Genomic DNA, 23,466 nt, shown 5'->3' with positions numbered 1-23,466 from the left:
TATCTCCTCGTATCTTTTCCTTTCTTTTTTCTTTCTCCTTTTTTTACGCAACGCGTAATCGTTGATGCGTGGCGGCCCGGGGGGTGGGAAGAGCAAAGGAATTCTAATTAGCTATTGTTAATCACCCTCGCGCACGTCCGCCCGGTCGGGCTGGATTTCAAGTAACCTTGTCGCTTTTATCTATTCCTCGCCCGCGGCCGGGTGTGAACCATGACTAATTAAATGACAGCGAGCCACGTACTCGTCTCGCGTTGCAGCGTTCCACTCCGGTAGAATTGGAATCTACCGTGGAAAAAGTCGTGGATTAACTTTGTATCCTGTTTCCGACATCGCACGGAATTTCACAGGTTCCGCGCTCCCTCATTATTCCGCTGCGCGATTGTGTGCTCTTAAATATTCGCTCTGTGCCTGGTACAGCGCAGATGTATCTCGGCCATAAATTTTTTTCACGAAGCACACATTTAATTGTACTTTAGATTAAAATTGAAATCATATTAAAATCATATTAAATTCATGAGATAAAGTATTAAAGACCGTTCTATTAACCTACAAAAATAATCTAAATTATGTGGACGTTCCTGTCTTGATTTCTTCTTACAAATCATTAATTTCCCGAACAATTGTTTATTGTTTTATCTTTGAAGAACCTCTAACAGATTCTTCCAAGAATGACTTTCTCGTGATCGGTATAACTTTCCATCGTGAATTATTCTACCCAACGCGGACGGTGGATATCCGACGCGTTTCATCCGCGCAAATCATCTGAATGGCCATCCTCCGACGTTAGAATCAATTTTGTTCGACAATGAAAGCTGTAAATCGACACGCACGGAGAGCAGGAAGTGTCGCGGTTGCGTTACGACGACAAGATTAATCGACTTGACACTTCCGCTATTAACGAGGGGACCTTCGCATGCGGTCGCCGGTGTGTAACAGCCGTGCGAATGAAATGAAAATTCGCTTCGGAGATATCAATTATTTTTCTGGAACGCACGAACTATCATTTTCAAGTTGGCAGGGAAAGCCAGCGAACTTCCAGCCGGACGTTGCGTCGCTTTTTATCCTTCAGTAGCTCGCGCGATAGCGATGATTCATCACTAAGATTGATTATTTTTATTTCGCTATCGCGTAACGAAGACGGGAAATGCGGCAGGTTCACTTAATGCGATCTGACATCTCGGGAAATTACCGGATAGTGATACTTTTCCGTTGTCATGCGAAAAAGCATCATCTTTTTCTGCATAATTGAAGTCACGGTTTATGTATACTATAATGATTTGTTTTAATCTACTTTATATTAAAAAGATATTGTAAAGAAGATTATATCGTGCGCAAGGTTTTTCTCTCTCTTAGGATCTTTTTTATATTATCTGCGATATTCGGCACGTGCAAAATTCTTGTTGGAAAAGATACGCTTAGATTAAATCTGATTTTATACGACATTGTGTTGTACAAACGTTGGAAGATTATGATCTTGAAGGCTACAGCTGTTTCTCATCTTTTCCACACAAAAGGATGAGATTTTCCAAGAAAGTGGAACGCTGGGAAAAACATTAATCTTAGTAAAGGCTGAAAGGTTTCATTTTGTTATGTTTATGCACGAATTTCAATAGAAGATGAGGGACTGAGAAGATTAGAATCTATCATTTTTTGTTCTTTGATTTATTTCGTCTTGTGGTATAATACAAAATCTTTAATTTTTTCACTCTCAATTGATGGTGAAAGGCAGAATATTCTGCGTGAAATCCTTTTGAATTCTGAGAAATTTTGGTAAAAATATTGCAGGATAAAATGATTTAGATACAAATATTAAAAAAATATACATAAGCACTTTATACGAGAGAGAAAAAAGTATGAGAATAAAAGTTGTATTGTAAATTGTACATATTTAAGTGAAGTTCTCGTATAAAATGCAAAACTCCGTGCTGATTTGTTGAATTCTTTAACTTTAAATGTAACGTCGGAAAAATAGTAACGTTAAAATAGTATTATTAAAAAGTACTTTGTTCTCCTTGTTACACAACGTTTTCCACAATCCGACTCGTCGAATTACAATCGCGATCCTCGTATCTCGATTGTCTGCTCTTATGTAATCTTGTTAGTTTATAACGAGGAAATAGCAGAAGGATAATTATTTGTAACTTGCCGCACGGGTGCTATTATCGTTATCGTATGTCACGCCACATGGGTTTTACAAGTTTTCTCGTACTCGGGGGCCAGTAATTTCCTGTACGTCCATCGGTTATTCATCGTATTTGACGATCAAAGTGATTTTTAAACGTCCTTCACGATTCGCGAATAGAGTGATTCGCTAATTTTATCACAGTTTCCGTTAAGAATCACCGATGATTTAGCTGCCGGGTGTCGGGGACCGGTTTCGCCGAGAGTGACTTCATCATTTCTCCCGCTCATGATTTGGACTTACGGCTCTGCTACCGGCCCGCACTTTGCATAGAGGCTCTTTGTTCCATGTAAGAGAATGCAGCCGGTGCATACGCACATATGTACCTATTACGAGTCAGCATACAGCAGCAGTAGCAGCAGCAGCCGCAACGTCAGCGCACCGCGCCGCGATTCTCCATTTAATTAGCGTTATAGTTCCCGTCCGTGCAGGCGGGTTTAATGAGTTGCACGCGCGTCCGCGTTTAACATAAATCATTATCCCGATATTAATTCAGTAGCTCCTCCTCGCGTGCGAATAAGTATGCGAATTCCCACTTTTTTTCCTGCAAGAAGGAGAGAGAGAGAGGGATTGTCTCGTTCGTTATTAATCGTAGCATCCTGGCGAATGGCTTGCAAGAAACAACTATGTATTAACTCGATTTCGATCGAGTCCGCGTCCTCTCGTTCGTCTTCTTGCCTCTTTTTTATGTTTTCTCCAGGGGGGAATTCACAACACAAAATTTTGTACACCACTGCCGATTTTAGATAATGCTGTAAAATGCGAGAAAACACTGCCGACATTTTCGTTCACTGCCGACAATGCCTAGTCAATGCTTACAATGCCGTCAATCCCGCATTAAAGTTAAGGTAATGCCATGCTATTATGAACACTGCCGCGAATTATTATGAACACTGCCGCCCATTATCGTACGCCAATGGCTATCCTAAAGCTAAAGAAGAATCCTAAAGCTTTCCCGAAATATTCTACACAATTACAAACAACTCAAAAGTACAAAGAACTAAAAAAATTTTAATATTCTTTAAAGCGATCGTGCTATCTGCCGTTACCGACCCGTTACTCATTACCGACCCTTACCGACAGGCGGAGTCGGTCATTGTGTGCGTCACACGGATATACGGAAGGCATATCTGCCGTTGCTTGTCATGTAATTGTACATTATAATATAACTCTCTCTCTCCCGCTCTCTCTCTCTCTCCCGCTCTCTCTCTCTCTCTCTCTCCCCCCCCCTCTCTCTCTCTCTCTCTCTCTCTGCGCATTGCTAGCATCTGTTAGCATGCGAAGAGACTGACGCAACATACACTGAGAAAAAAATGTAATTGATCCAACGAAATGTCTTGTCACGGGGTGCCAACAAAATATATACTTATTTCGACAAGTTATATATTGATACAAATATGTAGTTCTTGGATTACACACATGAGAATTATAATCCAACAATTATATATTTGATTCAATATATAACTTGTTGAAATAAGTATATATTTTGTTGGCACCCCGTGACAAGACATTTCGTTGGATCAATTACATTTTTTTCTCAGTGTACGTTTCGTATGCACTCGGGACTACTCGGAACCGTCCCGAGCGCACATGGACACGATAGATAGTTGTGTGCGTCATCCCTTCCCATGCTACCAAATGCTACCAGTGCGCAGCGACCGGAATCTGGCATCTCTGGAAGTCTGTTATTGTTTAGACTGCACATGCGCATATCCAGGAATAGGAGTAGTGGGACGTCCACTGCCGTATTGCCGAGTCAATGCCGGCTAAAATTCTGATAATGCCTTAGCAATGCTATGCAATGCCTCCTACATTGCCACTACCACTAGTCATTATTACTACTGCCCAACCACTGACGACAATGCCGTCCAATATTTTAGTCCACTGCCGAATTTTTGTACACCAATGCCGGCTGTGAATTCCCCCCTGGTTTCCTCGCTTGTCTCCCCGCGCGAGCGATTACATTATCGTGGTAACGCGCACTAAGTAGATTCACTCGTCTAAGCAAGAACGTTCCAAGCCTGTTGCACATAAATTTGCATGAGTATATCGCTATAAACGTCCCGAGGTGTCAGCTCGCGAGGTTGCCCCGACATTGAAATCGCTGCTGTTTCTCCCAGCCGCGCCTCGAATGTCCGCATTTTGAAGAAAACTTTTGGGACTCCTCGTGTATCTCGCTGGCTCATCGCGTGACTCATAACGTGACTTTCTGTATTTACGATCGTTTTACAACTCGTGTTTCTTAATTGTCGGCGAACCAAGTTCCTTTTTTCGAGCTGAAAGAAACAATGCCAAAACGTGGCTCTCCCGCTGAGCAGTTACGAAGGACTTCACTGGAAGGGATTTTGAAGGTTCCTCGAAAAGCGAAGGGAGACTGGGGAAACGGACAAAGACGGGACGGGACAACAAGGGAGCAGGTGCAGGGAAAGAGGATGAACGTCGTCTAATGATTACGATTTTCCTCAGGGCCTTGCGTATTACGTTCTCAGCCCAAGGCTGAATTTTGCGTTTCCGACGTCTCGCGAAGTCTCTCCGCGGTTAGAAATAATTTGCTCGTGATGCAGACGGCGATCTGACATTCGCAACGTATCCCATTTCACATTATTAGGTGGTAGTCCAAGAAATACATTTGCTATAACGTGCCTTCGCTCGGCTCTCGTGTATATTGAATCTGCTTTGTCTTTAATGAGAAGTTAATAAGGAAAAAACTTTCAGAGAAAATAGAACAGAGATTTGAAAAGAAATATTGTGTTAATTGACAAATCGATAGAGTGACTAATCAAGTCTATTCTGAAATTATTTATCATCATGCTTAAGGCTCTCATTGAGTGTGACATTTTAATACATTTTAATTTCAACATAACGTTAAGAAAAATTTCTTTTCTCTCTTTCCTTCTTTTTTTGTTTTTATGACAGAACGTTAGAAACGAGTTTGTTGGGCCTGCTTTGTATTTATTAAAATTTTTTATTTATTTCGAATACAAAGTTAGATTCTGATTCATACAGTATGTGTCAACCGACGTTCTGAATAGATCGTTACCGTCCCAGAAGTATCAAGTTTCCGTGACAATGTTCCATCAGAAATCAAAGGGTTAACTTTTTATAGGGCACACTGGTGTTTTCAAAGCTTCTCTCTGTCTCTATCTTTTTCTCCCTACAGTAACGTATATTTTATACGAGCTATCAACACATTTATTCTGTGCACCTCAGTGTTCAAAGAAAATGTCTCCCTGCGACTGACGCTTTGATGTATCATTCCCTCGATAATCGCGTGAGGCAAAAAGAAATAATATAAAAGGAAAATTGATTTCATCGGCGCGATAATTCTTGTCCACTAAAGTCACAAGAGTTCCTGCGCAAACGCGTCTACATGCCTGCAGGACTTTGAGTGCACGTATCCACGCAAGCTTATCGCGTAGGCAGATTTAATTCGCCCGTCCTTATCGCCGATACTCGACTGAGTCATCGGCAGTTCCTGAGAACAAAGGGAGCTCGGAGGGTGCACCGCAATCCGCCGGGCACGTCGGATCGTTATCCCGCTTTCAGTCGGAAAAAAAAACGTGACAATTACCGAGTGATCTGTCTTGCACTTTTGTACGCTCTATTTGAGGCGACTGATGAAACTCACTTCCGCGTTGCATCAGACTAACGATAAACCGAGCTTGTTGTTTACCGATCGTCGACAATGATTCCGCGCTCTCCGCCCCGTTTCGCGGCTATCCTCTTATCCGCGCGCGCTCTTGGATATCGCTCGATGAAACCTTGATGTCCCATAATTAGCCCGTCCGAAATTCCATAAACGCGTAAACATGATACATCACGCTGATCAACTCCCGGTCGTTAGAGTGTTATACGCAGTAGTTTGTGGGTCTGGCGCGCTTCTTCTCTTATCCATAGACACGCATACACGCTCACACTCTCGAAGCACCGGTCTAACATGTTTCTCTTTGATGTGACGATTATATCTGGATTGCAAACACAATAACAGCCTAAAACGCAAACTCTAAAAATACGAATGGATGTTGTAACAATCTTTTATCTATTTTACCAGCGGACTTTAAGATCACGAATATACTCCAACACTAAATTTCAAAAAGATTTCGATGAAATTTTAGTTAATCAGATTTTCCTTCAAATGACGCGAACTGCAGGATGGCACTTTTGATGGAAAAGCTAGGTACGTCGTACGTCGTTGTTTCATAAGTAATGCTCGCTCGCCGTTTCGTGCAGCGGTACACTCGAAGGGAATCGAGGGCGAGGCGCGTCTGTGGTTAACTGTCCTTAATCGTAGTCGTTTGGATAATTAGTGGGCTTGTAGGGGAGACGATGGACTCGGCCGAGCGCGCCGAGCTCGATTCGAGGATACCGGAAATGCACGCCGCCGGCTACTCGCGGTTCCTCGGGCGGGCGCCCGAGAGATAACGAGATTGCTCGCATTCGCGCTCACCGTAAAACCGTACGCTTCGTTACTGATCATTGTCCAGATACTTGGAACTACCCGTCGTCGTCGGCGGGTTCGCAGCGTGATATGGCGTCGCTGCATTTCTATCCGGCGCCATTACTACGGCGCCGCGGCAGCGCGCCGGCTCCTCTGCAGGATGTTTAATCCGCTTGTAAACAATCTCGCTCCTCCACCCCTTTCGCCGATTTTCCTTGCGTGCTGCCACCCTCCTGGCATAACACGTTCCAGTCACGACTCGAGCCGCGCCCTGCGGGCGCTCGGTAAGCGCCCTTTATATTCCTCATACGAGGAGGAACGTCGCGTACTGCCGTGCCTAACGCGATCTCGGCCTCGGCACAAAGGAGCGGAAACGAAGGGTGGCTGCTTGGTAGTCGTATCGGACATTGAATTTATTTTTTCCTCTCTCCTCGGCAGGGCTCATGCTAGTAGCGCGCTGGAAATCACGCAGCTTCTACGCCGCGCATTCAACTTGACGTTCGTTCGTTCGTTCGTTCAATTCCAATGTCGAGACGTTGGAAAGCTTTTCTCGAACATATTGTCGGGGTTCGCATTGATACGAGGGAGGTTTCCCCTTTCTCTCTCTCTCTGTCTCTCTTCTTCTCGATGTAGACGGCTTGTCGTTTATTTCGATACTCGCGGCATTATTTAACGCGAACTTTTAACGGTATTGCGAACGCGCGTTATTTCGCCGGGGGAGGAACGATGAATTACGATACCAGGTTGATTGCGCTATTTGTCATCGGTCGCACACGGCTGATTTATTAATCCTATCTCAGATAAGAACGGTCAAATCGGATCACAGATCGGATCAAAGCGTGAGAGATCGATACCATAAAATGGCTTCTTATCTTCAGTAGAGAAAACAAAGAAAATACTTTCTATCAAATATCTTCAAGAGTACGTAAGTGACAAAAATAATTGTTTGCTTTAAAATTAATGGAAAACATAAAACACGCGTTATTATCTCAAAATTACTGTTATAAAATAGTTTCTTAAATGGTTCAAATTAAAATTGCTGGTCCTATATAAATCCAAAACTAGATAATTTCACAAATTTTATTCTTTAATAGATCCGCGCCCGGCATCTTCGCACCTCTGTGAGTAACTTTGCGTGAGACGCAAATCTCGTGCCGGTATCAAATATCGCGACAATGTATCACATTCTCGCGCGACTCGTAACGAGAATAATCGAGGGGCCTGTCGGAACAATGAAGCTTATTTATCACCCGCCTTTTCTTCATCCGACCCGGGAAATGTTACGAGATCCTGTTTACATTCGGAAGCGTAACGCCGCTCGTAAGACCGGTTTTCTCCGGTTTTTACGCGCACGTAAACGAAGGCAGGCCGATTAAATTCCTTTTCGAGGTTGGCTAGCGGGGCATTATTACCAGCGTGAGGCACGCAATTTCGGGCGCGTCCCTCCACCCAGGGTCCTTTTATTACACCGTTGACACATGAGCGACTATCACAACCTCCTGTCCTCGCTGTGCTTCGAGGTGCTTGACTTCGTCCTTCGTCGTGACGAAGGGACGCTCGAGATTTTGCCTAACCGGTCCCTCGACCGATTCCTTTCTTTCTCGTTTCCCTTTCTCTTTCTCTCGTGTCGCAGGTACCAATCTGTCAGAAAATAAATTTGTCGTGTCGCTTGAGTCCCACGACGATTCCTCCCGAGTGAATAATACCGCGCGTGGTATATCGTCAGACACCGAACAGAACGTTGTGGTTCTCTCCACGTGTGGACTTTTCCAGCAAGACCGATTTTATGGTCTAAGCGATCGTGGAGGATCACTCGTGTAAGCCAATGCGAATCATGTATCATCCTTATGTGGTTCCAGAGCTACAGAATGTTCTTTTTGAGTACAGTTTCTTCACGCGTAAGCATTTGGAATTGACTTGAAGCTTCTCAGGGTAGTCTGTGCAAAGTATATACAATGCATCACGCGCAATCAGAAGCGGAAATCAATTTCAGACACGAAAGTCGAAGCGACATAATTCCTCGTCGACGTCGCCGCCGCCTTTGATCGCACTTGTAATTTGGTAATTCTGTTATACAGCGGACAGAGAGGCAGCCTATAAAGCACACGCTAGGCCTCGGCTACACACACATAAATCCCAGAGACACATTTGGCCGCGAGTTTTATAGCTGGACCGAATTATAGTACGAGACCTGATTTAATTTCGTGAGGATACCCTCGGCACCTCGCGCGCGCAATCCGACTAATTTATCGCGATATAAAAAATTCGTCCGCGCGCGGCCTGCATGATCGCGATAGATCATTGATCCGCCGAGGCCGAGGGGAACGCGCGACCGTATGCGAGGGGAAAGAAAAATACATTGTTGATACAGCTCCGGTTTTACGATCCAACGTCCAACCACTGACGTCCTCGTCGTCCCACTGTTCTTCACGCTTCCACGGAAAAGGCCCACGAGATGCGTATCCGACTTTTCTCCCCCTCGTCTCGTACACTCTGACGCGTTCTTCTCTCGGCGAGAGAGTTTCCCTTAATTTATCGACGCATAAAAGTCAGCGAGCGCAGTTACGAGCCGCCCGCCATTGATCCGCGCGATGATGCCCCGCGCGCTTTGCTAGCAAAAGCACGAGGGGAGAGAAATGCGACATTTAGGATGCGATACGCAGCGCCTGGTCGTCGCAATGTCGCATGGAAATCGTTCGCGACTGCCGATTTCATCGTCCGCCGATTGGGCGACGTTTATTTAGGGCGCCGTCGAGGATTATCTCGTTCTCTTTCATCTTTGAATGTTGGCAATGGAGTTTGGGGTTGATCTTTTCTTAACGTAAATCTTGCTCCGAAATTGCGGCATCTGACTGTGTCGCGAACTACGTTTGACCTCGAGTTTCCGCTGCGGTAAACTCCAAGTTATTTTACGTTCCGCCAAACTACAACCGTTAGTCTTAAATAACTAATCGCACGGCACAAAATAGCGCGCCGGATTTTTCGTCTCTCGGTAGTTAAGCGGGCGAGGGGAATGTTCGGTGGTGCGGAATATCCTGTGGCGAGGCGGCTAATTGTCTTTTTGCGAATGGCACCACGAGGAAATTAACGCGATTGTTCGCCGGGTCGTTTGTCGGCTATCAAATAGCCTTCCGACGACGTGGCGAATAAACGCCTAGGAAATTGCACGCGAATCGAATGCGCACCGTCGCGTCCGTAGAATCGTGTGTGCAATCGTGCACAGATACGCGTGTACAATCGGCAACGTGCTAATTCGAGCGGACTGGCATCACTACGGCGCACGAACAACAGAAAACTCGCCGTGGATTTCGTTTTGGACGAACCCCCTCGGGGTAAAGGAGGGCGTAAGTTTTCTCGTTAACCAGCCTTTTGCGCGAACGGCAACGGCGGCATTGTCGGAAGAAAATGGTACGAATGAAATTCCGGGGGAGTTTCGCCGGCGGAGCGCGGAAAATAAAGCCCGGAAAACTTGACAACGCGAACTCCACCGCCAACTCTTCCTTCTGCTCCTCTTCCTCCTCCTCCACCTCCACCCTCTTGTTCCTCTCTTCCTTCCGCTTCTGCTCCACGGTATCTCTCGTTCTCCTCTCGAGTCTGTTTACGGACTCGCGAGATGCTTGTTTGCGCCGAATTGCGCGAGTGGAAACCTCGAAGCGACGTGCAGATAACTCCGGGGCGTTTGTTAATCGAGTTGCAAGATGCGCTGGTGGTTTCTCTTTCTCTATCATTCCTTCTTTCCTTCGGTCTGTCTCTCTCTCTTTTTCTTATACGAGGTGTCCTCGTGTTGTACGCGAGACTCCGTCTCAGGACTTTGGCGATCCTATTCCCGCGTCGGGGTACCGTGATAAACGGGTTACGCGAAAGCGTAGCCCCGAGTAATTTATGGAGTTACATAACGCTCGTGGGTTCCCCGAAATAAAAAAAGAAAAGATATTTTTCTGTTATACATTTGATACTATTGATCGGTAAGCATAACTGAGATAGGAATCTGTATTCTCATCCGGTATTTAACGCTAATCACGTCGATTTTTATTTGTCAAAGATATCGCGTTCAATAACAACGTGAGACATGAGAATCGAGCAGCCGCATTTATCGTTGGCTGCGCGATGAGAACGCGGCTCTTTATCACTTTGCGCTTACGTGTTTTGTGAGGGGTCGTTATTAGATTTGCCGCATATCGCTCGTAATTGTCTTGTTTTCTACTAAAATTCATGAGCTTCAGCTACTATGACGCTGCAGAGTGAGATGCATATTTATGATTTCAGCTCGATATCTATAAACGTTGAATCTTAAAGTTATGTCATTGTCATATCGCAGCATACTCTGTTTTTTGAGCACCATGCTGTTCGTCCGATTTGCGTCACCCTGCCACAGTGACGCAAACCTGAGTCTGGCCTACGACCAAAGTGGTCTCTTATCGTGTTTTTCATATATTTTTGGGATGATTATTATTCTGTTTTTTCATGCGTTCGTGAATTATTCGCGAATTATTGCAACATGCCGCAGTGATCGAGCGTTCTTAAATTTGGCCATCCTTGACGAAATTTGGCACGACTATACGTGTGTCCTTTACAAAGGTAGTAACATCTATACCTTGTCGAAAACCAAGAATAATATTTCTTCGACAAACATATCAAGATATAAATAGTTTCTCAGAGATATGATTGATTAAATAAAAAGAAATTTTATCGCATTTCGGAGATAATGGAAATCTTAAATGTAGATCTTTCAAAAGAATCGAGCACTTTGATCGACAAATAGTCACGAAGAATTTACTCAGAATATTTAATTGAAAAAAATCTTTCGAAAAATTATACTGTTTAATTAAATTTGGATAATAGAAAAATCATATGAATCATATTTTTACATATAATATCGTCTTGTACATCGATCCTCACTTTGAGCATGATGCTTCATTTCTTGGACGATAAAGGTGACATTTCTTGAAACATCGAGGACGCGTTAGACATAGTTGAAAGTGGAAGATACGTTGGTTGCCAACTTTGAAGAAGTTTAAAGATCAACTGTAGATCGGCGGCGAATTTGCACAGATGCATTCCGCAATAAAGTTGCACAGACACAACTGCATGACTCCTCCTCGTCTTCGCGCTCGTCTGTAAATTATATTATCAGCTGTTACAACAATGTGATGCTCATTATCGCTGGCAAAGTGCAGCAATTAAACGGAGCGCGATATGTTCGTAAACAGATTATAGATACCCGCGAGCTCACGAACAGTGTATTTGCAACGTTATGCAAGAAGTTATTTAAGCATCGAGCCGCGGCTGCAGTAAAAAAAATTATCTTTGATCGAATGCTCCGCGTGTTGAAACATTGGTGCAATCTCGCGAATCTCTCGTGCGTTTCTTTCTTTCCGATGAGAGCCTTTGTCAGAGTTTCTCGTCGTGATTTGTAAAAATACCGCTTAGCGACAAAACGCTTGCACATCTTGCAATATTATGCAATGATGTCGTCATCGTACTATATACTTCTCCGAAAAAAGATTATAAATATAAATGTCACGGTAAACTCAATTTTTTGGAAATTTATACTATCGAGTCATTTGAATTACAAAATTTCGTAAATTCGGAAACGTTCGCTTTTTGCTGATTTTATCATTTTAATTATTTTACTCTTTCCTCTATATCTCGATTTATATTATATAACTTTTCTTTTTATGAATTGCTAATTACTATAATTTAATTTCATTAATATTAAACACGCTTTTTCGCATGGTATTGCATGAGCATGATCTGATAAATGTCAATGAACAAACATCAAACAATAATGTTTAACGGACCAACAAAAAGCACGTTTATTTTCATCGCCTATTACTAACTTTCGTTATCAATGAGGATATGGAGATAATAATTCGTATGCTTTGTGAATAATATCGGATGTTTTCATATTCGTATGCGAATGAATAATCAGCGATTCTTGCATCTAATTGACACAGATATCTTCTGTTCTATCCAACCGGCGTGCATACATTGTTATTGCAAAAGTCCGCCGGAGGAGTCGCGGATTGCGCCTTTGCTCAGCAATACTCGCAATCCCGTAGGGAATCACGTTGTACCGTTACGAGAGCGTGCTGGTTCTACACGGCACTATAGTATATTACCTTTGCGCATGCTACGTTTCTTTTTTCAACTTTGCAGCAGGCAATTCAAGTCGTGCGCTTAAAGCAAATAGATGATTAACACTGTACCACGTGATTTCCGATATCGAGGTGATCCGCAAAGCGAGGATTTTTATCGTTCATATCGCAAACGCGATACTCGAATATTCGATAACGAAACCGGATGTAGAAGGAAGCCTTTTCGTGGATACGCACGAACAGCGATTTTCTCTCGCGGGTATTCCATGTCAGGAAAAGAAAATTTTGGAGGCGCCGGGTATCGATCCCGGTACCTCTCGCATGCTAAGCGAGCGCTCTACCATCTGAGCTACGCCCCCTTCGTGTAAGGTAACGAAAGGCTGCAAGGTATCCAGCGCGGGATAACGCGCCGGTCTTGTGCTTTCTCCGAGACGAACGTTTTACGTCTCGCGAACCGTACAGAATTCATATACCGTTTAACGTCTACCGTTTAACACGTTGATGGACAGCGACAGGCATAAAATAGTGACATGACGAACTTGGTTCCGCCAACGTGACACCCGCGTTTTGATTCACGCTGGTTGCGTTGTGATATAGTAGATTCCCATATAACGCTGAACGTAATCCCCAAGTTATACGGTGGTCTACTGTATTTTATTTTGCAACTGACATACAACTTTCTGCACATACTGCACGCTCAAAAGTAACCAAGCCAGGATCGCGAATCCTGTAAGAGCGCGAAACTTGTGTGAAACAAAGACGGATCGATGAGGCATACCGTTTCCGTGTTAATGTTGGTCTTAAGTGTGGCTCTATATTGTCTTTCTCCCATCAATAGAATTTATGGTAGTTTGAGTTATATTACTCATCAGTGAATCATCGTTAATGTGTCAGATCGTTGCACTTATAATTAGCCATGCTTCGCGGCGTAAAAAAATTGACGCAATTGATGCAACTGCAATTTGCCGTTGTACCTTGTTGCATCGTGATTGATAAGCCCAGTCGAATTTCCTTTTTTTTGCATCTTGATTCATGGAGTTAATGAAACAATGAACAGGAGCGGTGAATTTGGCAATTTCACGCTCTCGCAGACATTTCATTGCCTGTTCGGTCTGTATCGATCTGTTGTGATCGTTGAGCGTCCTCCTCGACTCTTCATCGCGGTTCTTTCATTTTCTTGGTTGTTTCTTTTATTTTCGCAAACGAGGCACGAAATAAACATCCATTGTCTCAAATGAGAACAGCGTGTTTCGTCATTAAAGAGACATAAAGATCATCGATCGACACGTGCACGGCTCAACGGCTCTCAGGCTATAAAAGCTATTATTGCCACGGAAAGCAATTATAACACGTAAAAGCGAAACACCAGAAGGATGATGTATACAGGATGATTCATTCTAAATTGCTCAGCCGTATTAACTCTTTTCTTGGATATACTTTATTTCCTCCATAAATTATCATTTGATTTTATTCATTTCTCGTGCACGTTTCTCGTTTATAAAATCTCTCGTGGAAAAGTAAGAAAATTGATGGTGTGCAGAATATGCAATACATAAATAGTAAATAATAATAGTAGATAATAATAAGAGTAAATAATTGCATTCAAAAAGGGACTTTTTTTAAAGAACTCAAATTAACTCGTGATCCGAGCTCATTAACGCCGCTTGTTCTTCCCGTCTCTCGTCGTGAACGGGGAAAAAATGCAGCGCGTTAAATACATGACGATTTATCGGTTTCCTTCTCCGGTAAACAAAAAAGAGGCGACAGATAGGCAATTCACGTCGATTTTCCTCGTGCCGATAAAATGAATCTCGCGTGGCATGAAAAACATGATGATCCCGTCGCTCACCCCCGCCGATGATATACGTCATCCTCATCTTCGTGCCGTATCCTTTCTGCCACGTTATACAGAAGAGACGGCACGAGTGGAAGAGGGGAAGAGAGAGAGAGAGAGGAGAGTAGCGCTAACGAACCTTTGTTCGCGATTTTACGATTCCGGTAAATGGCCGGTTCCCGCGCGAGTCTGTATGAGCTCTCGCAGCGTGACGCTATTGCGACCGTAACAAAGAGACGAATCGAACCGCGTTTTCCGGCGCGTCCTCGAAAATTGCACGTCTCCCCTCACAGCTCCCCCCTGTGGCCTCTTCCGGAAAAGCCATGGTCATGCTCTTCTGCAACATTGACTTTCCCTCTTTCGCGCGCGCGTCTGCAGGAATCGCGTGTCTCCGCCACGTGCACGCACGAGCTGTCATGTGCACGCTTCACTCGCAGCAACGGTTCGCAAATCACGAGACTTCTTAATCTGAGACAAGGACACGCCGTTATCGCGGTACTTCTTTTTATCACAATTGTACACATAAACAGCAACATTAATAAAGTTACCATCGATCTTTACGTCCCCAGTGATTCAACGCTTTTCACTTTGATACTTAACTTATTGATATGTTCTATTGAAGTTTTGATACCACAGTTGTTCTGCTAGCCGGTATTTTTGTCGTTGTATGTTATAGATCGCTCTCTACACAGATCTATGTAGATCTTTGGGTCTGTCCATTGGAAGAACGTGACGTGATGTGGCGTAGGCTTTCCGAAACATGTTGATTACGTGCTAAAGATATGACAAGTCATGCCACATGTTTGGCTGGCATGACGCCTGTCGATAAGACGCGAGTTATCCAGATTTTTGATGATTCAAACTACAAATTCCGAGTATAAACGTGTATTCACATTTGAACAACCTTTTTCATTTCATTAATATTAAAATGTTTGTTTGAGTTATGTCTGCGAAAGTGTTTTTAGACGTTTTCATTGCATGTTTTCTGATAATTGATGAGAATTTATTTTTGTACAATTGAGGAGGTGTATTTATTCATGTTTCCTTCGGAGCGTATATACGGGATATTTTACCCCCGGTCTTAATCATAATGATAGCATCCCTCGGTTCTCGACTCGACAAACAAAGGAATGAATAGTTTGTGTATCGATTTACTCGATGCTCCCCGAACAATGTAAGCTGTTTGGCCAAGTAGGCGTTGTAAAAATTACGCAACCCCCGCGCTGGGATGAACGATTTTAGGGAGCTTTTATGGCGACGCCTTTTATGGACCCATTTGATGTCGGGGATCGATCCATTTCGTTATACTTTCTTACTCAATAAAAAATATTGGCCCAATGTGTACGGTTTTATTCGAGCGAGTCTATCGTGAAGAAGCGTAAAGATATGTCGGTAGCGTAAAAATATTATAGTTGGATTGGTCAAGAGACCCTTAGCTAGAACAATGAGATATTTGTATTTCTGAAAAAATATTATCTCTCTTGCTATTTCCTCTCTTATTTATCGATGAAATTTTATTGAACTCATTCTGTATTAGCGAGATAAGAAGCATGTTGTTTATAAAACTGAATTTACATTCAAGTCGGAAAAAAGCTGCTTATATTGCATTGCAATATTCAAAACGTCTTGCATCATCTTAGAAAAAAAAGATACAAGTTTAATTAAAATATTTTAATTAAATATTTCAGCGCTTAAAGCTAATTGTGATTTAAGAGATTGTCACAAATATAAACAAATGATGAATATAAACAATGAATAACTAAACATTATCTACATTTGATCACATGGATAATATATCTGTCTTGCACCTCTTATGGTCAGTTACTTTCAGTGATGGAATAATTCGAGTAATTCGTAGATCTTTTCCCGACGAGCGTGTGATGTTCCGCATATAAAAATAAATCATGTTTTTGAGAACCCATTTAAAAACACCTGCGACAATTACCTTATGTAAAGCAGTCTGATCCTCGCTTAGCGATTGAGCGCAGACGCGCCGATATTACGCAAAGTTTTACCGTGCCGCGGCGTGACTCATTGTCGTTAAACGTTCTTAAACAATTTTATATCGGTGGCTTTGACGGCAGCTTTTAGCGGAAGATTGTGCGCAAGGACGGGACACCGAGGAGTAGAGATATAGACGGACAACTATGCCCGTGTATGAGTCATACTTTTGATACCGGCGTATTTACGAGACTTGCAAAAGACATTGGCAATGAGTTTCTTGCATAAGTATGTAATATCGCAGCAACTACTGACCATTTTTAGGAAATCTTGCTTTGTTCCCCTGACGTTCAGCTTTTAATGTGACATGATTTCGTAATTGATCATACCTACTCTTAACGAAATAAGACCTTGTGTAGCGAATAAAGTCTCTTTTATTGTGTTTAATGCACAATTTTTTGCCGTAGAATTAATGCATTATTTAAGTCAATGCTTTAGAAGCTGTCTCTTCAACTTTCCTCTATATTCTGAAATTTGCGGAGACTGTTTGGCAGCGTGAAATTAGTTTACATTTTGATATCGTGACTCACGGTTACTCGTTAACTGACGTTAGCTTTTTCGGCATGCCTGATGGCACATCTATGCAAATGTACTCGAAAAATAGCCGAACGCTACAATGCACAATTCGTTGCGCGACATAATAAGCGATTTGCATATCTCCTGATATAAAAACATATTTGTGTAAAATGATTTTTCCGTCTCTGAGTTATCTGTTTTGTATTTAATTTCATTGGAAATGTCTAGCGTGTCCAAAATTGGCAATTTTACGATTCCAATCGTGATGCATTCTGTAAAAAACAATGCAACACATTTCAATGAGTTTCAAAAATATTACGGACACTTTTACAGTCTCGTAAAATCGTGTAAACATATTTTTTCGAGAAATATAAATATTGAATTAAAATTTTTTCAAATCAAAATAAATTTTCCTCGCTTATGAGTGATAAGTGAGATTGTTTAATTATATCAGTAATTATTTTTACTTATATATTATTGATGACGATGATATTATGTATGATGACGATGAACATTATAGTCTAATCTCTCTAAGTGAATTCCAGTTCGCTTGGATAAGCGAAAGGATATTCGATATCCTTGACAAGATGTAGGGAGGCTTATGGACGAACCTACTGACCGAAAGACCGATCGAGTAAATTTTAGCTTCTTCCGGCAAGCATCGCACAAGGTAAAGGCAATTTTCGTTGTTCGAGCGTGAAACCGGTCGTTACTCATCATGGATCGACGAAACTTTCCGATGGTTTTGTAGTAACTGGTTTGCTACCTTTTTCCCGTTATAACGAAACATATGTATATCTTGAAAGAATGAGATAAAAAGGAACGAAAGAGGAAACGAGATGAGACGATATCGAAAACTTGGTATCAGATAAGATACTAAGAATGCATTTACATGAAAGTAGAAAGACGATGAGAGCAAAACTGATGCAAGAGAGAAAGACGGAAAGAACGAATTCAGAGAAGGAAAGAGTCAAATAAAATTAAAATTTTGTGTGTGTGAGAAAGAGAAGAAAAGAGAGGAAGAAAGAGAAGCTTGATAGGACAAATCGATCTAGAACCATGTTATGACAGCGTGAGCACTACGACGACAGACTGACAGTTAACATGAAGGGACGTAGAGGCGTCTTTCTTTTCGGAGGTTGTTTGGTACGTTGGTATGGAATACGCCGGTGGTGGTTGCCTGGCGTGGACAGGTGATATTTTTGAACTCTCCTCGCCGCGTATTATTGGATAGGGTCGCATAGACTCGTGGTAGTCTCGAAAGTTTGCAAAGCGATAGATGTTTGCCTCGCGCTTTAATAGATCGTCGGACACAGAAGTATACGCGATACACCAGCAGTTGCCATACAAATTGCTGGGGAATTATATGGCGCAAGCATCGAGTGGAAATGAAAGATGATGATGGTGCCGCCGTTATATCGATAACTCTGCTCAACTGGCCTTATAATTAGTTGATCCCGCTGTTTTCTAAATTATCGTTATAGTTACGGCTATATCATAAAGAAACGAATAGAGAGACGGAGAGACAATTCGCTTACCCATATGGGTATCCAACGTCGTTCTACTAAATACCATAAGCCGGAGTAAACAACGGGAGTCAAGAAAAACAGAAACAATGGATCCTTCGGATCAAGTCAGCTTCCCTCGTTCGTAAGGGATGAAATCGAGCGGAGGAAACAGCGGGAGGGCAGTCGAGAAAGAGGAACAGAGGAAGAGAGAGAGAGAGAGGAAACGTGACGCCCTAAGTGCACAGAGAAGTAAAATGATCGAGCATTCGGGGAGGTAAAAGATGGATAATCGAGCAATCGGGCTCAATAAGGGGTTCGAGAAAGACAGAGGAGAGGGAGGCAAAGAGGAGGAGAAGGCAGAGCGGACAGGAGAGAAAAAGAGGGAGAGTGTTGTGTATGTGTGTCGTGTGTGCATGAGCGAGCGAGATGAACGCACGCACACGTGGAGTGATCGCGCGGGGATCACGGAAAGGGGAGGGCAGGGATATCCGAGCGACGGGCCTGGTAATATCGTATGGCAGTGCCGTAACGAGAGGCGCTTTCCCGAGCGTTGACCTCTCGCGCTTCCAATACTAACCTCGCCCAAGAGCGTGTCCGCCTCCTCTCGGGAATACGAAATAATAGAAACTCCGCAGAACTCTTTCTCTCTGTCCCTATTCCTCTCAGTGCGTAGAGAAAGAGAGAGAGAGATATCTCGTCTTCGCGGAAATCGTGATTGACCGGGAGTTCACGCGGAACTCGACTAAAATATCGCTTCGCGCGAGCGTCGGCGCCGCGACGGTTGTCGCGAAGCGGAATTCCTACGACAAATTCGAGCAGACGGATGTGGGTACTGAACGAGCTCGAAAGGTCACTGCGTGCATTGAGTAGTCGATGAATTATTTGAGGGTGAGATTTTTTTGGATTCAGAAAAGCAGGAAGAGAAAATAGAAAGCGAAAGAAAAAGCGGAGAGGAATAAAGAGCGATATTAATTTAACCGCTATGGGGCTGGCTTATCAATTCGCTATTAAATCGACGTCTCTATTCTTCACAGCGGCCCGCGAGTCTATCTAAATCTATCTAAATCTAATTTAATACTTAGTCTCAGTCTATATACTTTCGATTATACAATGCTACTTCTGTTTCGTTCTATTTCGCGGCGAAGAATCTGACAATCGCGGCTCGAGAGTGCATAACTCTGGCCGTAAAGAACCGAACACGCGGAACACCCTCGTGCCCGTTTTTTTTTATCTCTGTCTATATCTATTTATCTATCCAATAATCTAGCCTGTCAATTCGCATACAAACACGCGGAACACGTTTCCTGGAGTCCGGTACCTGTTCTCGGCGGCGGGCGGGTTGAAGAAACTGTTATCGCCGCCACATCGTTTCGTCACATCGTTCCCAACAAGTGGGCACACCGGGAAAAGTCGGTACGGTCGCGGTTGCATTTGCCATAGCCGCGAAACACTGCAGCGATCCGCCGAACTTCCCTCGATTGTCCGCCCCGTCGATTGACGTCGCGCAATCCGATTCCGATCCGGGGAATTACTCGGATCGAATGCACCGGTTATCGCATCGAGCAGCTGGCCTCTCGTTCCGCGAAAATCCGCGTCACCATCGACGCATATTAATGCGTAATTAACGCGAGACCGTCGCATTTCCTCTAATTCTCACCCCTCGTGGCCTCTTATCGAATCTACGTGACGCGCTTAGCAGCTCCTCAGCATCCGACTTCTCGGTGAGGAATCCGCGAAACGGAGAAACGGCCACTGTGCGTAACAGTATTGACTATTCATCGCGACTCGAGACGAAATTCGCTGATCACGCGATTTCAGTCGGATGTCAGCTGACGACGCACACTCGTTCCGTTGACGTTCTGCAACGAGCGCGAACAAAGTGCGTTCTCCGCGCGGCAGAGTTTATCACCCTCCCGGATTATGGACCGTACTCGCGTCCTCTTTCTCTCGCAGCGACATTTCGGTGCTCGTAACAAAGGCTCGTTAAAGGGCCGACGGAAATGAAGGGTCGGTCCCCTGGCGCCTTCATTTCGCAGTATCTTTGCGAGACAAAGGAACGAGAGGAATCGGAGATCTCCGGATGACGGTACCGTCGTGTTTCTCCTCCATGTCCCTCCTCCCGTCCCCACGCGAAAAGGGATGTGGTTTCATTGATCCCCGCATTTACGACCCGCGGGACTGTTATGTCACATGATACGTTTCCTTTACTTAATTGAATTCCTGAATCCGCTTCCAGAAGGACTTCAGGCGCGCTCTTCATTCCTGACTTTTGTCTTGGAATAAAGAGTAAAGTCGCATTTCGGGTTCTCTTTATTTTGACAAGGAGTACGTCGTCTGTTGACGAGTCTCTCGGCGGAAAGATGAACGTATCATCTGGGGACTGCTTCGATAGCAACGAGTATTAATCATCAAGGCAAAGTATCAGAAGCGTGATGGAAGTCCATCATTATCGAAATACGCATTTCTGTGGGATCGCTCGTGATAGTCGCGAGACCGATAGTACCAGATAGCTTATCATTAAATTATTTGTATAAATATGTTATTTGGGTCAGATTACGCTAATGACTTCTTAGAGCCGAGACATTTTCAGCAATATAATCAATTATTATACTTTGACACAATAAAATCATCTAATAAAGTAATGTAAATCGATGAGAGAGAATTTATATGCAATTTTGCCTGTGTGGATATACGTAAATATTTATTCCTAGTTCTAAAATAATTGTAACAAGTTTCCTTCATACTCTCTCTGTTTTTCAAGCGGAACGAAATGGAAATTATGTTTCCGTGTCAATTAAATATAATATATGATGAGCACTTAGTTTTCTGACTTTGCGCACTAAATTATTTTTAGTGTTTGAGTTTGTTTTTACCTACTCTTAACAGTAATATATTCGCTAAGACATTTTTCCTATGTAATCGCGAACGGGAACTTGCTCGGGTGTAATTTCCGCGGTGAGTAAACATTGTCCCTCGCACGTCGACCCTTAAATCGGTACATAGCGGTACGTCATCGGCGCGATTATGCATTTTATCGCGTGATGAAACTATAATTATCACTCGACTACGCTCTCCTCTCTCTCTCTCTCTTTCCCTCTCCCTGCGACCTCTTGTCGTTTTCGTCGTTTACGAGTCGTGTTCTGCCGATAACCAGATGCAACTGATATATTTAGCGCGGTTAGTACCACTGTTGCTAGGGCATCAGCTGATCTGGCCGGTCGTCTGTGTACGACAGGGCCGTATCGGCGATTCCACACGCGCGATCCTCGCCAGCGTTCACCTTCGAGTTTCGCACTTTGAATCCAAAGATCGAACGCACACAAATTCTGATTACACCGCGGTATCTCCGTTCCATCAAATCAAAGTAAAAATGCAGGCGAGCGAGCAGCGAAGGAGGAAGATGATTTCCGGAATTCGATCGATCGTCTACGGTTCAAGAGTCAAGTCCGAAAATCTTGCCCGAGCCTGGATAGGTCGTCCGCGCATCGGTCCACCCGCATACAGCCCTGACGCGACCAATGACGGACGCGTAAGACCGGCGTGCATTCCCCCACCACTCCCCGCTACATCTGTCATCCCCCCCACTACCGGGCCGCCTGCAGCCGGCCAGCATATGATCGTAGCCTCTCCGCTCGCGTCGCATCGCTCGACAGTTAGCAACCGGCTGTGGAGCGATGTGGACTGTTTTTTGGTAGACGTTCCTCGTAGTACCGTGACGCTCTGCGTAGCCCGCTTCCATCCGTGAGTTTCCGGTGAACTTGTAGCCGTAGACCAACCGGCACGTCGTGTAACGTACTCAGTAGCGTTGTTCAGTTGCCGTCTCCGATTCCCCGGGTGACCTCCGAGACTCCGGTGACCCTGTGATATATTATGACTGGTAATAGTCGCGCGACAGTAGACCTTACGCTCGTCACTTGTAGTGAGAATCAACGGACGTGTCGCGCCGCAGCCGGCCCGAAAACCCGGTGATAATTGTTCGTTGTTCGGGAAGACGCCGCGTCGTCGGTGGATCCGCAGTCGTCGTGCGGCTTTGAAGGAAGAGGACGGGAGAGAGAAGAGTGAGCGACTGAGCAGACACCACCAGCCGGGAGATCGGCTGTTGTTTCCTCCGTAGGAGTGACCGAAAGCCGTCAAAATTCCGATCGCCAACGAACACGACCCATATCTCGCGGCGGATACAATCACGAACAGTGGTGGTGCCGCCAACATGGGCAGTATGGGTCAAATAGCGTCCAACGACGTAAGTTTTTCTTTACCTCTCGTCGTTTCTTTTTCTGCCTTCTACGGGGTGGCTCTCCGTGGCGAGAGTCGGTCGCATGTCGGCGTATCGACCCGCTCGGCTCGGTTTGGCTCGTCGCCGGGCGACGTGTCATCTCGCGTACGTTGAAACGCGACGCTCGAAATTTCAAGAGCACGAACGGAGATCCGGCAGTCTCTCGAATGTTCGTGACTGCCGGTGGAGGATCGAGTGCTACGTCGGCGATGCGTGCCGCTCGCAACAAGTGGAGAAGCTGCTCCCCCGAATTCGTCTTGAGAATCGAAAAACGCGTGTTACTCGAGTTTACTCGGATGACTTTTCCATTTGCTGGAACTTTCCGCGGAACAACTTTCCACTGCGTATCCCCGATAAGCGTCGACGGAAAACGTTGTCGCGACTAATCTTGCTTCGCAGTTTGTACTGTATTGTGTAACTTTTTGACTATTTGCACAAAACGGTTTACGCGCGTCGATATCTGTTGTTGTCGCGGCGCAAAGTGCCTCTAAAACTCGATAAGCGAAACAACGCTCTTCGCACATGTGATAAAACGCCGCGATAAGTCTACTTTACGAAAGATGTCACGTTGTTTCGTCATGCAATCATTATCATAAGGTAATTTTTCCACAAACAC

At 44.1% G+C, this 23,466-nt stretch overlaps 1 protein-coding gene and 1 non-coding gene across 3 annotated transcripts in view; one reads left to right on the top strand and one right to left on the bottom strand.

The window, feature by feature from the left end:
* Positions 1 to 23,466, top strand: part of LOC105275432 (sestrin homolog) — a 178,977-nt gene that overhangs the window by 118,871 nt on the left and 36,640 nt on the right. The window contains exon 1 of one of the 2 annotated variants that reach the window (XM_011332249.3): positions 3,689 to 22,817. The exons of the other annotated variant lie outside the window; for it this stretch is intronic. Coding sequence (XP_011330551.1) covers positions 22,785 to 22,817 — 33 coding nt within the window. The 5' untranslated portion in view covers positions 3,689 to 22,784. Of the gene's footprint in view, positions 1 to 3,688; positions 22,818 to 23,466 lie in introns of those variants that run through there. 2 annotated transcript variants of the gene reach the window in all.
* Trnaa-agc lies at positions 13,005 to 13,077 on the bottom strand. Its single transcript has one exon. It is a non-coding gene; the product is annotated as a tRNA-Ala (tRNA).

The sequence above is a fragment of the Ooceraea biroi genome, chromosome 3 (genome assembly GCF_003672135.1).
Source record: "Ooceraea biroi isolate clonal line C1 chromosome 3, Obir_v5.4, whole genome shotgun sequence".
Lineage (NCBI taxonomy): Eukaryota > Metazoa > Arthropoda > Insecta > Hymenoptera > Formicidae > Ooceraea > Ooceraea biroi.
This window is presented reverse-complemented; position numbering and strand designations above follow the sequence as displayed.